This window comes from Astatotilapia calliptera, chromosome 3 (genome assembly GCF_964374335.1).
Source record: "Astatotilapia calliptera chromosome 3, fAstCal68.1, whole genome shotgun sequence".
Taxonomy (NCBI): Eukaryota; Metazoa; Chordata; class Actinopteri; order Cichliformes; family Cichlidae; genus Astatotilapia; species Astatotilapia calliptera.
In genome coordinates, this window is record NC_137424.1 from 8534665 (window position 1) to 8549580 (window position 14916).

At 41.2% G+C, this 14916-nt stretch overlaps 2 protein-coding genes across 5 annotated transcripts in view; one reads left to right on the forward strand and one right to left on the reverse strand.

Annotated features, from left to right (window-relative positions):
• The window catches only part of LOC145419379 (protein NLRC3-like), a 234404-nt gene that overhangs the window by 160491 nt on the left and 58997 nt on the right, over nt 1-14916 (reverse strand). The window lies entirely within an intron of this gene.
• The window catches only part of LOC145424140 (NLR family CARD domain-containing protein 3-like), a 39575-nt gene that overhangs the window by 5717 nt on the left and 18942 nt on the right, over nt 1-14916 (forward strand). For 2 of the 3 annotated variants that reach the window (XM_080297058.1, XM_080297048.1), the window contains exons 2-5: nt 774-836; nt 1441-1493; nt 11576-11860; nt 12691-14479. In XM_080297058.1, coding sequence (XP_080153184.1) covers nt 1445-1493; nt 11576-11860; nt 12691-14479 — 2123 coding nt within the window. In that variant the 5' untranslated portion in view covers nt 774-836; nt 1441-1444. The remainder of the gene's footprint in view (nt 1-773; nt 837-1440; nt 1494-11575; nt 11861-12690; nt 14480-14916) is intronic. The other variant, XM_080297053.1, reaches the window with a different exon arrangement.

Genomic DNA, 14916 nt, shown 5'->3' on the forward strand with positions numbered 1-14916 from the left:
GGCTTATTAAAGTAAATTTGTAAGAATCAGCAATTTATTTAAGCTTTTCTCTCTTTTTCATTTTCTTTTGCTAACTGAGAGCATCACAGTCGGTGCTGCTGTTTCCTGTGTCTGTACAGAGTTTGATCTTCAGCACATGATGTTCGTCTGTCTCTGCATCTGTTTCTCTGACTGCAGCTGTGTTTGGAACATCCAATCCTCCAACACCTCAACTCTGCTGATCCTTACTTACTTATTTATACTTATTTTCCACCCTGATTTACGAATAAATTCTTTACAAATCCTACCATGTGAATTCATGGATTTTTTTTTTTTCACATTCTGTCTCTCACAGTTGAAGTGTACCTCTGGTGCAAATTACTGACCTCTGTCATCATTTTAGGTGGGGGAACTTGCACAATCGGTGGCTGACTAAATACTTTTTTGGCCCACTGTAAAATCAAAATTCACGTTTTATGCAACTGAAGTGTTTCATTATGTAGGCTACAGAACATAATTCAGTTATAGACGATATATGAAACATGTATACTTACTGCATTTGAATCATTTAAACCATATGTGATATAAACACCTCCACGTGTGTTTGAAAAAACAAACGCTTTGATTTTGACACCCCAAGAAAATCTTCCTAGATCTGCACGTGTTCAGAGTAAGAGCCGAATAAACAGCAGCAGAAGCTGATTGATGAACAGCTGAATGACATATCAGCTGTAGCTGCAGCATCTGCACAGAGTTTGATTGGCTAACGCTGATTTGTTTGTTTTTTCAAACAGTACAGCAGAGAGAGAGAGGAGGAGATGAAGAGTGCAGCAGATTGATGAGACAGTGAAGAAGAGGTGAGCATCTGACAGAGCAGAGCCAGTTTAAAGGAGCCTCACAAGCTCACACATGACAGCTTCATCAACATGGAGCTCTGAGTGTTTATTAAAGGATCATTGGACGCTCTGACACAGCTGACTGCAGCCTTTAGCTGTGAGCACACAGTGTCTCACATTTACATTCACTTCCCTGTCAAACTCAATAACTTTAAACAGCTGCTGTTATCAGGTGAAGATAGCAAAGCTTTCAGGGCTGAGCCCCAGTGTTTCAGGATAATGGCCCCAGAGACCACAGTCACATGTGGGGAAGGATTTTAAGTTTAAAACTTCCTTTAAGCACTAACAGCAGAGACGCACAAAGTCGCAGACAGGGAACAAAGTATTTTAGGTTTGTATTGTCAGATTATTTAATCATTATACTGAACAAATATGTGAAAAAGTAAAAACCTCTATTATGATGAGGTTATCACTGCATTCACATGTCATCGATGTGTTCTTTCACACAGATCAGTTTCAGTGTGTGTGGCCCGTACACTAAACCATGACACAAATTCATATGATGTGACACCCAGACTGTGTTCACTGTTTCTTTTGGTAAAATCATCTTCTCGTGTTTTTATAGAAAGATGATGGAAGAACCTAAAGAACAGCCAGCCAAAGCAGCTCCATCAGCAGGTAGGAGATCAGTGCTTTGTATGATGAGACGTATGGATGTATAGACTTCAGGCAGATTCTTTTTTGTAACTGTGATAAGTACATAAAATTCACGAGTTGTAACCTGTCCTAATCTTTGCCTTAATCTTTCTGTGGGACATTAATATAACATGAGAACTTCCAGTCTAAGGAGTTTGGCAGAGAAACAACTGGACTTTTTTGTACTTTGAACCCACATATGAGGTTAAAACGATGCCACCTTAAAATGAAACTGAAAAAATATTGAAACTGAAACAAATGTATTGAAAGTGAAATGATAGTGAAAAAACATAAATATAGAAATTTAAAGAAAAAACTCACTGTTCATGTGGTTTTCACACTTACATCGTTTTTTTCCACGTACAGTTATTTTTTCAGCTTCAATTAGTTGGCACTGCTTCGGCATCTGAGGGTGCGCTTGAGGGGCGGGGCTTCAGAGCCACATATATGAGCCACATATGTTTGCGCACATTATATTGCTGACCAGTGACTGTAGAAATCATGGACGACCTAATATCTGCAGCAGCCGCAGTCATGAAGAAACTTGCGTATCTCTGAACGGCACATAGAGCGGGGACGCTGAGAGGAGGTCCAGCGTTTACCGACTGTTTCAAACTGACAGACTCAGGTGTTCTTCAGTGTCTGCCTGACAGAAGGACCTGAGAGCCGCCACAATATTTTTGGTAAGTGAAAGGTGTTTGTAAGCTAATCTGTAGCTAACATCCTTAGCTAGCTAGCTAAGATGGGCACTCGGCTATCGGCAAAACTTGTTTTGTAAAGTTTGTTTAGCTAACCCGTGCAGGTGAACGAAATGAGCAGAAACGCACCGGGCTGCTCAGTCAGTAACTAACCACAGTTACTGTACTTTTATTATGAGTATTACACTGTAAGAGCAACAGGCTGCACTCTGCTGCAGCTCCTGTGCAGAGCTGATTATTCAATATGTGCAAACAGCAGCATGTTTTCACTCTTTTGCCACATCTGTAAGGATATTAACACATATTTTAAAAAAGGCTTGCACTTCAGTAACCCCTCATTAATCATTAATTACAGATTAAATAGCAAAGCCTAATATTTATGTACTCAAACCAAATACTTCTGCTTGGCAGCTTAAGTTAAAATGTGTGTTTCATTTTTCCTCGGATTACATTTTTAGCACTGACTCTGTGTATTGTTTTTACTAAGTTTGTTTCAAATATTCAGGTTAAATAAAACAGTCTGAATCATTCTTATTGAGGTAAGTTCACAAAGTTACATGTGCAGTACAGCTTACATCCTTTGAGAGGGAAAAAAGCATTAATATTTGTTATGATACCTCTGTATGTTGGTGACCACGGTGCAGCAGCAGACTGAACCAGGACTGAAACCTGCTCCGTCTGCTCATGTATGCAGATTCACATTCACAAAGCACCAACAACTCAAAGGTTAACATTATATTGGAAAATCTGTTGGTATATACGGCTTTAAGAAATAAACAGCTCGTATGTGAGCAGAGCTGAAGAACTAAAGAAATGTAAGAGAAGAACTTCAGATCCTGGGTGTGTGAGGACAGAAGGATCAGCTCTATTTCAGATTTGAGATAAACTTTATATTTCAGTTTGTGATGGTTCTGTTCTCTTTGTGATTGCAGGAGCTGATTCAGACCTCAGCACCACCCAGTGACAGCAGACAGATCATCCAACATGTTCACATGTTAACTGCAGAATGAACTGATGCAAACAGTACAAAGGTTAAAGCACCACATGTGCTGTAGTGAAAGCTGCAGCTGTTTTATTGATAAAAACAAAGTCAAAAGGATTAATCACCCCTGTATCATATGAATGTTGGGTTTTTCTCTGTATCTGTTATTGTACGATCTACTGTACAATATAAAGCACCTTCAGGTGACTGTTGTTGTGATTTGGCGCTATATGAATAAAATTGAATTAAATTGAAATGTAACTGTGTCACTATATATCAGCATTAACAGGACCTCAGCTTGGTGTTTCACAAAGCTGCTGATCTCAGACCTGCACAGCTTCCGTTTTAAACACTGAATGTACTCAGCTGCATGAAGAGCACGTTTGAGTTTCTCTGACACAATTAAATAAAAACTGATGAAGGTCAAAGGTCGTCACTTGTATGTCGAACTACAGACTTGTCATCTGGAATTCTTTCACAGTTTGCAAATTTGCAAATAGTGTGTTATTTACCATAAAGTGATTCAGAGTCATTTATACCAGAGTAACCAGAGAGGATAATATATTTTTAAGTATATAACTATCCACAGGACTGAATATAATATCTCTAAGTAAAAGTCCAGAGACTCTGAGGATTATCCAAGTATTTATAACATTACACAAAGCAAAGTTCTCCATCACACAACGCTCAAAAAGAGATTTCTACGCCGAGTATGCATCATTCTCAGACTCCTCTCATACTGCCAATAAACTCTTCCAGCTCCTCCTCCCCTCCAGGAGGCGCTACAGGAGCCTTCAGACTAAAACCAGCAGGTTTAGGAACAGCTTCTTCCCCACAGCTGTCACCCTACTGAACTCAGTCCCCGCTGAGCCTTTCCATCCACACTCACCTAACCCTTCTACACTCCTCCTCCCAGTGACCATGATCCTTTCATTATCAACATTCACCACGTTGGTTACTGCTGTAGTTTTAGGACACTGACATGGTGTAGTCTCTGTTATAGTGCCTACACTGTTATAGTCTGTTCAGAGAGCTACGCTTCCACTACTGTAGATATTTTCATAGCACTCTGTAGATCTGTTTACCTCACAGTGCTTCATCTTTATATATGTATATTTGTTCATAGTATACCTGTATACTTGCCCGTCTGCAGAGGTGGGTAGTAACGAGTTACATTTACTCCGTTATATTTACTTGAGTAAGTTTTTGGAAAAAAAATTTACTTTTAAAGTACCCTTTTTGCACGATACTTTTTACTTTTACTTGAGTACATTTGTGAAGAAGAAACGGTACTTTTACTCTGCTACATTTCCAAAATTTGACTCGTTACTTTTTAAAAAATAATTAGTTTAACACATTAGATAACATGCCGCCAGTGGAGTTTCCGGTAACTTTTTTACCAATCAGATGTGGCCATGCAGTCACATGACCAGCTTGAAACTGTGGCGGGCAGAGCGGCCCAAGCGTTTCAAAGTAGCGGACACACGGAAAGAAGACACACATGAAAACATGGCAAAGCCAGTTGTCTACGCTAGAGCTGAAGAGGATGAACAGCATTTTCCTCACATACAAAGAATGTTTCGCTTAAAGGCAAGGCAAGGCAAATTTATTTGTAAACACAATTCAACAACAAGGTGATTCAAAGTGCTTTACAGAGACATTAGAAACAAAAACAAATAAAAAGCATGATTTAAAATTGATTAAAACAAGCAAACAAACAAACAAACAAAACAGTATATAAAATCAAAACAGATAAAATCAAAACAGATAAAATCAGTAGTTAAATGTAAGTTTTGAAATTTAAGCTTAAAGTGTGGATTTGGTGCTTTATTCAAATGCAGCTGAGAACAGGTGAGTCTTCAACCTGGATTTAAATAAACTGAGTGTTTCAGCTGATCTGAGGCTTTCTGGGAGTTTGTTCCAGATATAAGGAACATAAAAGCTGAATGCAGCTTCTCCGTGTCTGGTTCTGACTCTGGGAACTGATAAAAGACTGGATCCAGATGACCTGAGGGATCTGGATGGTTCATACTGGGTCAGGAGGTCATTGATGTATTTTGGTCCTAAACCATTCAGAGCTTTATAGGCCAGCATCAGAACTTTAAAGTCTATCCTCTGACGGACAGGCAGCCAGTGTAAGGACCTCAGAGCTGGACTGATGTGGTCCACTTTTTTGGTCTTAGTGAGGACTCGAGCAGCAGAGTTCTGAATGAGCTGTAGTTGTCTGACTGATTTTTTAGGTAGACCTGTAAAGATGCTGTTACAGTAATCAAGCCTACTAAAGATGAATGCATGGACTAGTTTTTCCAGGTCCTGTTGAGACATCAGATCTTTTATCCTTGAAATATTCTTGAGGTGATAGTAAGCTGACTTTGTTATTGTCTTAATGTGTTTTTCTAAGTTTAGGTCTGCATCCATCACTACACCCAAATTTCTCGCCTGGTTTGTGGTTTTTAGATGTATAGATTGAAGTTCTCTGGTGACCTGTAATCGTTTTTCTTTGGCGCCAAAGACTATTACCTCAGTTTTGTTTTTGTTTAGCTGGAGAAAATTGTACGGGGCCTTGGTCTCCTGATGACATTGTGATATATATTTGTGTGTCATCTGCATAGCTACGACAGTTTATTTTGTTGTTCTTTATAATCTGTGCCAGTGGGAGCATGTAGATGTTAAACAGAAAGGGTCCCAAGATGGAACCTTGGGGAACTCCACATGTGATGCTTGTCTGCTCAGATGTGAAGTTACCTATTGATACAAAGTATTTCCTGTTTTCTAAGTATGTTTTGAACCAGTTTAGTACAGTTCCTGAAAGACCTGCCCAGTTCTCCAGTCGTTTGAGTAATATGTTGTGGTCAACTGTATCAAATGCTGCACTGAGATCCAGTAAAACTAGGACTGACATTTTTCCACTGTCTGTATTCAGACATATGTCATTAAACACTTTGGTCAGAGCGGTTTCAGTGCTGTGGTTCTGTCTAAAACCTGACTGGAAGGCATCGTAGCAATTATTATGTTTTAAGAAGTAACTGAGCTGTTGAGAAACTGCTTTTTCAATGATCTTACTTAAAAATGAGAGATTTGAGATCGGCCTGTAGTTGTTCATTTGTGTCTTGTCAAGATTGTCCTTTTTCAGTATAGGTTTGATTACAGCAGTTTTTAGTGATTCTGGAAAAACACCTGATAATAAAGAAAAGTTGACGATCTGTAACAGGTCTGACTCTAAAGTCTTTGAGACCTTTTTGAAAAAACTTGTTGGCAGGACATCTAAACAGCAGGAGGAGGAGTTCAGTTGACCTAAGATGTCCTCCAGGTCTTTGCTGTTAATAGGTTGAAACTGTTTCATGGTGTTTAAACAGTTTTTTGGTGGACACAGTACATATCCTGGATCTGCTGTTGATGTACCAATTGCTTGTCTAATTTTTTGGATTTTTTCTGTGAAGAATTTGGCAAAGTCATTGCAGGCCATGGTCGAATGAAGTTCAGCTGCCACTGGCACAGGAGGGTTTGTTAGCCTGTCAACTGTAGAAAATAAGACCCGAGCATTATGGCTGTTTTTAGTGATGATGTCAGAGAAGTAGGACCTCCTTGCATTCCTCAGTTGTAAATTAAAATTGTGAAGTTTCTCTTTATAGATGTCATAGTGAACCTGCTCAGCTTTCCTACACTCTCTTTTTTCATTTTTCACCAGTGTGGAGTTTCTCCATGGAGACTTTTTCCTTCCAGAGATAACCTTCACCTTAATGGGAGCAATAGTGTCCATTACATTTAACATGTTAGCATTGAAGCTATTGACGAGCTCATTGACTGACCCTCTGGACAGGTCAGGTGTTAATGGGAAGACCCGGTTAAAAATTGCACTACTGTGTTCAGTTATACACCGTTTTGTGATCACTGTTGTTGATATATTTGTGTGGGCTGAGATTTTACTTTCAAAGAAAACACAGTAATGATCAGACAGGCCCACATCAGACACAGTAACCTTTGAAATGCTCAGGCCTTTGGAGATCAGTAGGTCAAGAGTGTGTCCTCTATTATGTGTGGCCTCTGTTACATGCTGAGTCAGCCCAAAGTTGCCCAGAGTGTTACTCAGGTCTTTAGTCCCTTTGTCCTGAGGGTTGTCCACATGAATGTTAAAATCCCCAGCAATAATTACACAGTCAAAATCAACACAGATCACAGACAGCAGTTCACTGAGGTCATTAAAAAAGTCTGTGCAGTATTTGGGAGGCCTGTAAACATTAAGAAACACAACTTTGGATGGGGCCTTCAGCTGTAAAGCCACATATTCAAAAGACTGAAAACTTCCAGGAGATAGCTGCTTACATTGAAATGATTCATTAAATAAGACAGCAACCCCTCCTCCTCTCCTGCTCACCCTGGCCTCACTGATAAAACTGTAGTTAGGAGGGGTCGTCTCGATGAGAACAGCTCCACTGTTACTTTGGTCCAACCAAGTTTCAGTTAAAAACATAAAATCAAGGCTGTGCTCAGTGATTAAATCATTAATTAAAAATGTTTTCCCAGCTAGAGATCTAATGTTTAATAAAGCCAACTTAAGTGTTTTAGACGTATTACTTGTCCCCTCGTGTTTGGGAGCAGTCTGTGGCACACAAGGTATGTTTACTATGTTTAAAGATCTTTTAGAGTGCAGCTCTCTGTGTTTTGACCAGGCCACATGTCTCCTGTCACCTAAAAGTACAGAAATTTTAAAACCTTCTAGTAAACAGGGTCCCAGCTTCTCCTGGGAAAAGTCATCACTGCCATAATCCTCGCAGCCCGGACCCTTCACACATCACGCATCAGACTGCGGAGACAGGGCATGAAGAGGAACTAAGGGGGGCGAGGCTGGGCAATGTGACTTCGATTGCTCTGATGAGGGCGGGGCTCGATGGCGAACCTTTGGCCGCTCTGGTGGGGGGTTTATGGGGGACAAAAAGGGATTGGGCCGGGGGGTAGATCTGAGCCCAGCATTGACTCGCTCCATCATCTCCTCAGTGAATTTCAGGTGTGGGGAGGAGGGAGAAAGGGAGGGGGAGGAGGGTGATGGCCTGTCAGGGGTTTGGGGGACTGGGGAAGATCGTGGTCCCTGGTCCTGGTCATTGGTGTTGTTGAGAGAGTTGGAGGCAAATAGGGACCCCTCTTCTTGCCTCAGATGTCTCTCCTTTCTGAGGCTCTTCCTCAGATGCCATGGATGTCTCTCCTTTCTGAGGCTCTTCCCGGGTGGGGGCAAATGGAGCTCCTCCTCAAGGTTTCTGCTGGGCTTTGTCTGTTCTTGGAGTACTGTTTGTTCCTCTTTATGAGATAACTCCTCGTTTATCTCAGCCTTGGCACCAAGCACGGATGGATGACGTATGGAATAAAACAAGTTGGAGGTGAACAGTTTCACCCCTGACTTGTTAAAATTAAATCCATTTGCTTTAAACAGATGCCTGCGTTCCCAAAAAATATTAAAGTTGTTGATAAAATGCACCGAGTGGGCAGCACATGCTGATATAAGCCATTTATTCAGTGTAAACAACCTGCTGAATCTCTCGTCTCCTCCTCTGACCGGCGGTACAGGTCCACTGATGAATACAGCTGCATTCAGAGAGTTTACAGTATTTAATAATCCAGTAAAGTCCCGTTTCAGAACATCCGACTGTTGTTTGAACACATCGTTTGACCCTGTATGCAGAACAGTGTTTGTCACAGTTGGATATTCATCTGCAATTTGAAGAATTCTCTCCTTCAGGTTGTTGACCATATCCTTAGGAAAGCAGAGGACTTTAGTGTTCTTACCGCACATCCTTTGTACATCCTTTACGGCAGAGTCACCCACAATCAGAGTTTCAGGCCTAGCCTTTAGCTTTCCCTGTGGTCTTTTACTTTTCAACAGATTTTCAGACCTTACTTCGCTGCTTTTAGATGGATGGTTGTCCGATATAGATCCAGGGTCCTTTGATAGTGGAGCAAATCTGTTGTGCAGTTTCACATTCAGTTGTTTTGGAGGTTTGTTGTTAACCTTCCTATTCACGGTTGTCCAGTCCTGTTTCCTCTCGTATACAGGGGTAGAAGAGCTTCTCTGTCTCGTAGGAAGTGAAGGCCAGTCGGTTTCAGAGATTTCAGCTCGCTGTGCTCTGCCCGTGATACGTCCTCCGCCTTCCAGGAGACATGATTTATGTCTTGGTTTTGCACCAAGACAGTCCAAGGGGGGATTATCACTTGAGGATTTATAATAATGCACAGAGTCTACTTTCTTGGTCATGTTATCTGTGCTCCTTAGCTGTGTACTAGCTTGCTCATCGCCATTGTTTTGAATCAAAGGCAAGGTTGTTTCATTTCCACACAGTCCATTTACCTCCACGTTTACTTCTAAGCGATGAATTTTTGTCTCCAGTACTGCAATCTTCTGCAGGAGGCTGTGGTAGTCATCTGTGGATAGGGAAGGCATCTTGTTGCTAGTTAGCCTAGCGGTTAGCACCTTTCCAGGCTATTGGGGCTGTTCGGTGCCCAGACACTGTAATCAGGCTTCAGCTGTGTCTAGGCCACAGACACACGGAGCGCTGAGGATAAGGTAACTATAAAAATGTTGCTGTTTCTGTTAAGAACACTCTAGTCCTAATGATCTATAAGTGTCCAGAAGCTATCGCAGGTAAGCTCATACGGAAAAAAGGGAAAAAATCAGCATAAAAATCAATAAAAGAAGAAAAGCATTTAAGGAGCAAACAGATGACGCGTCCACACTCGCAAAAGATACCATTGGGTAAAAGCAGCACAAAAGAGCAGCTATGTCTTCAGTGAGAGCCAAAACAAACCAACTTTTCAGCGTGAAACAACTCAGTTCATGTAACCTGAGGAAACTGTAAGTTTTCTCTAAATATCTTTTAGCTGTGGTTAGCTGGATGTCAGTCTTATGTTACAGACGCTGTGTCGAGCTTGAGCTGCGAGTCATATTTTCGGCGCTACATTGTAGTGAGATAAGTTTGTGGGTATTTTGTGCAGCTTCAGCTGTCCTTTTAACTGCTCGCTGGTTAGCTAGCGTGAGCTATAAGCTAACAGCTAGCATGGTTAATGACGCTAGAGCTCCACGCACATGCAAACAGCTCGTCTCTACTGCTTTAACTGTTAAAACAGAAGACAATACTGCAGCTGACAGGGTTTATTATGTGAAACAGCAGCTTGTTTAGTTTAAACAGTCTGCATTAAGCTGGGCAAACACTGTGCGATTTTTTTTTTTCAGTCGCGTTATTCAGCTCCTGCTCAAACTGTACAATTAAATCGCAGAGGTTAGAAGTTCATAGGTCACGATGCAGGGTCTCACACTATATGGCCTGATGCTCTGATGCGACCCGAGTGCTCAAACTGTGCCTTCATAACATGAAGCTTATCATACAAAATCTGTCCCTCGCTCTCCCTCTCTCTGTCTTACAGACACACACACCATCAACTTTGCTAAATTACTAATGAAAAACATTGACCAGGCAGCTGTGATTGAGTAGCAATGTCCATCCAACTCTTTTCATGGTTGTTGTAGTCATAATAATTTTGTGAGGCCACATTGAAAAGTGTTGGATACAGAAGCGTAGTACGGAAGCGTAGAGCCGCCACCCAGGCAAAAGAAAAATAGAGCTATGTCACATTATAACGTGAAAAGTTTATTATTATAGTATACTATTGTTCTAACAATATTAGATATAGTTCTAACAATATACTTTTCATGTTTGTACAATATACTATCATTTAGGTACAATATACCTATTACAATATACATAATTCTCACGTTCGTACTTGCACTCGTTCTTATTTTAAACTTAATCTGGAATGCAGGATATGAATGACAAGATTTTGTTTTTCATATTTTTCATTATTTTTCAGTTTCAATTTTTTCTTCGGTTTCATTTTAAGCTGGCATCATTTTAACCCTACACACCCTAAAATTTAGTATTTGTTGATGAGATGTTGAAGTGTTAATTGAACAAAGTTAAAATACAGTGGAACCCCGACTTACGAAATTGATCCGTTCCCGAGGGTCTTTCGTAAGTCGAAAATTTTCTTAAGTCGAAACAGCCATTGCACCTTTTGAGTGAGGTGATGCTGAACGATAGGCTAATTGCTAACTAGAACAACAATATGTCGTTCAAGTGGAACAGCGAAGCACGAGTACGGAAGCCAAGGGGTTGTCACATGATTCGGAAGGCCTTGTGGGCATTGTAGGCTCAGCCAATCAGAGCCAGCGGATTTCGTTACACCGGCATTTTGCCGTACCATGGGCAGAAATATTGCCGTTCATTGCCTTCGTAACTTGGATTTTTTGTTAAATGGGGTATTCGTAAGTTGGGTTCCACTGTATTTTTCACATGATTTCGACTGAGAAGCATGTTTATGTCTCTTTCTTCTTCCTGTAGAGGAGGAGCTTGCCAGGGTACGGTCAGCCTTTGTCTGGAGGGTAACAATAGAAATCCTTAAACTGCTCCTTGAGGCCCTTGTAAGTGATGGTATCTTAAATAAGTTGGAGGAAGAATCGATACTGGAGGGGAACCCACTCAGAGCAGATAAGGCACGCAGCTTGATCGACACAGTGAGGAAAAAAGGAGACAAAGCATGCAAGATAACAATCAAGCATCTTCAGATCAAAGATCCTTCTCTTTTCTCTCAGCTGCGTTTGAACTCTGATCCATCTGCTCAACAAGGTGAGGTCATGCATCAGATACCATGAATAAAAATGGTCACCTTGCAGTTTGTTGAGATGTGAAAGTGAAACCTCAGAATTCATTGTAAGAAAAAGGAGAGGGCAAGAACGTCATTCTACGACGAATGTTTGGATTTGTTACATGCCTGCAAATGTATTTTCTAAACTACATGGAGGAATTTTGATGATCGTCATAAACCTGTGAAACTACTTAGATCTAATGTGAGCTGTATTTAATTAAACACAAGTGTTCTTTACTTTTAAAAACCATGCAAACTGATTGCCTTAAAAAAGAAAAGTCAGAGTGTTTCTCTAACAAGAGGACACTCTTTAAGCATCGGTCATTTGACTTAAATGTTTAATGAAAAAAATGCCACATTTACATATAATAAAGCAAATTGTGGCCAGAAAGGGTTTACATTATCTTTTGCCATTGTAAATTACGAGAAGAATTAAATGTGAATTACTGAATCTCTCTCAGATGCGTCTTTAAATAACATAGCAGTGGGGAACGTTATGACACTTCAATGTTGTTATTTTTGGTTACAAAGTTTGGAGAAGAGGCACAGAAAGCATAAACCTGTTTAGCCTGCACATGTTGGCATCAGGTACATATGAAAAGCTGCAAAGCAATGCAGATGTGTAGGTTCAAAACATTTAACGTGGCTTTTTTCAGGAAATACATTTAGGAATTCCTGAAGCCCCTTTTTGATTTCTGGTAGAATGAGTATATTAAAAACTTGATAGGTTAAATAAAGGCCAAAGTACATCACATAGCTCCTTCAGACCAGATTTGTATTTTTCCTTCTTTTTTTCCTTTTTTTGATTCAGATGCTCTTCAGAAGTGTCAGCCTAAACTTAAGTCTGTCTTAAAGAAGAAGTTCCAGTGTGTGTTTGAGGGGATCGCTAAAGCAGGAAACCCAACCCTTCTGAATCAGATCTACACAGAGCTCTACATCACAGAGGGAGGGACTGCAGAGGTCAATGATGAACATGAGGTCAGACAGATTGAAACAGCATCCAGGAAACCACACAGACCAGAAACAACCATCAGACAAGAAGACATCTTTAAAGACTCACCCAAAAGACAGGACCTGATCAGAACAGTGCTGACAAAGGGAGTGGCTGGCATTGGGAAAACAGTCTTAACACAGAAATACAGCCTGGACTGGGCTGAAGACAAAGCCAACCAGGACATCCAGTTCATATTTCCATTCACTTTCAGAGAGCTGAATGTGCTGAAAGAGGAAAAGTTCAGCTTGGTGGGACTTGTTCATCACTTCTTTACTGAAACCAAAGAAGCAGGAATCTGCAGCTTTGAAGACTTCCAGGTTGTGTTCATCTTTGATGGTCTGGATGAGTGTCGACTTCCTCTGGACTTCCACAAAACTGTGACTGATGTTACGATGCCCACCACAGTTGATGTACTTCTCACAAGCCTGATCAGGGGGACGCTTCTTCCCTATGCTCACGTCTGGATAACCACACGACCTGCAGCAGCAGACCAGATCCCCCCTGAGTATGTTCACAGGGTGACAGAGGTCAGGGGGTTCACTGACCCACAGAAGGAGGAGTACTTCAGGAACCGATTCAGAGATGAGGAGCAGGCCAGCAGGATCATCTCCCACATCAAGAAAGCTCGAAGCCTCCACATCATGTGCCACATCCCAGTCTTCTGCTGGATCACTGCTACAGTTCTGGAGGATGTGCTGGAAACCAGAGAGGGAGGACAGCTGCCCAAGACCCTGACTGAGATGTACATCCACTTCCTGGTGGTTCAGGCCAAAGTGAAGAAGGTCAAGTATAATAGAGGACGTGCAACAGATCCACACTGGAGTTCAGAGAGCAGGAAGATGATGGAGTCTCTGGGAAAACTGGCTTTTGATCAGCTGCAGAAAGGAAACCTGATCTTCTATGAATCAGACCTGACAGAGTGTGGCATCGATATCACAGCAGCCTCAGTGTACTCAGGAGTGTTCACACAGATCTTTAAAGAGGAGAGAGGACTGTACCAGGACAAGGTGTTCTGCTTCATCCATCTGAGTGTTCAGGAGTTTCTGGCTGCTCTTCATGTCCATCTGACCTTCAGCAACTCTGGACTCAATCTGCTGGAACAACAACAAACAACCTCCCAGAAGTCTGAAACAGGAGAATCTGCAGAGAAACACTTCTACCAGAGTGCTGTGAACAAGGCCTTACAGAGTCCAAATGGACACCTGGACTTGTTCCTCCGCTTCCTCCTGGGTCTTTCACTGCAGACCAATCAGGCTCTCCTACGAGGTCTGCTGACACAGACAGGAAGTAGCTCACAGACCAATCAGGAAACAGTCCAGTACATCAAGAAGAAGCTCAGTAAGAATCTGTCTGCAGAGAAAAGCATCAATCTGTTCCACTGTCTGAATGAACTGAATGATCGTTCTCTAGTGGAGGAGATCCAACAGTCCCTGAGATCAGGAAGTCTCTCCACAGATAAACTGTCTTCTGCTCAGTGGTCAGCTCTGGTCTTCATCTTACTGTCATCAGAAGAAGATCTGGATGTGTTTGACCTGAAGAAATACTCTGCTTCAGAGAAGGCTCTTCTGAGGCTGCTGCCAGTGGTCAAAGCCTCCAACAAAGCTCTGTAAGTAAACATGAACTCATCGCTTCATTCTTAAAATCATGGGAAATAAATCAGAGGTGCTCAGTTCAAAGAATACTACCACTTTAGAAAAATTAAAAAATAGTCACTAAAATAGTCATGATACTTTAAATATTTCTCTCCAGCAGGACATGTCAGCATTTCTGAAATATTTTTGTCTTCAACTCGAATCAAAGCACAATCCAGATCCAGCCTATAAGAACATGAGCTCTGATCCTTCAGCCCCTCTGACAGGTTTATTATCCTCAAGTTGTTCACTTGTCTCCAACAACCAGGAGTCTAGCTCTGTTTTTTAAAGCAAATACTTGAGCTTCCAGACTGCACCTACATCGTTTTCAGATGTTCTTATTTTAAGGTCTGGTTTGTGTCTCATCTTTATTGCAATCCCCCATGTCTCTCTGTTTTTCAAATATAAATCT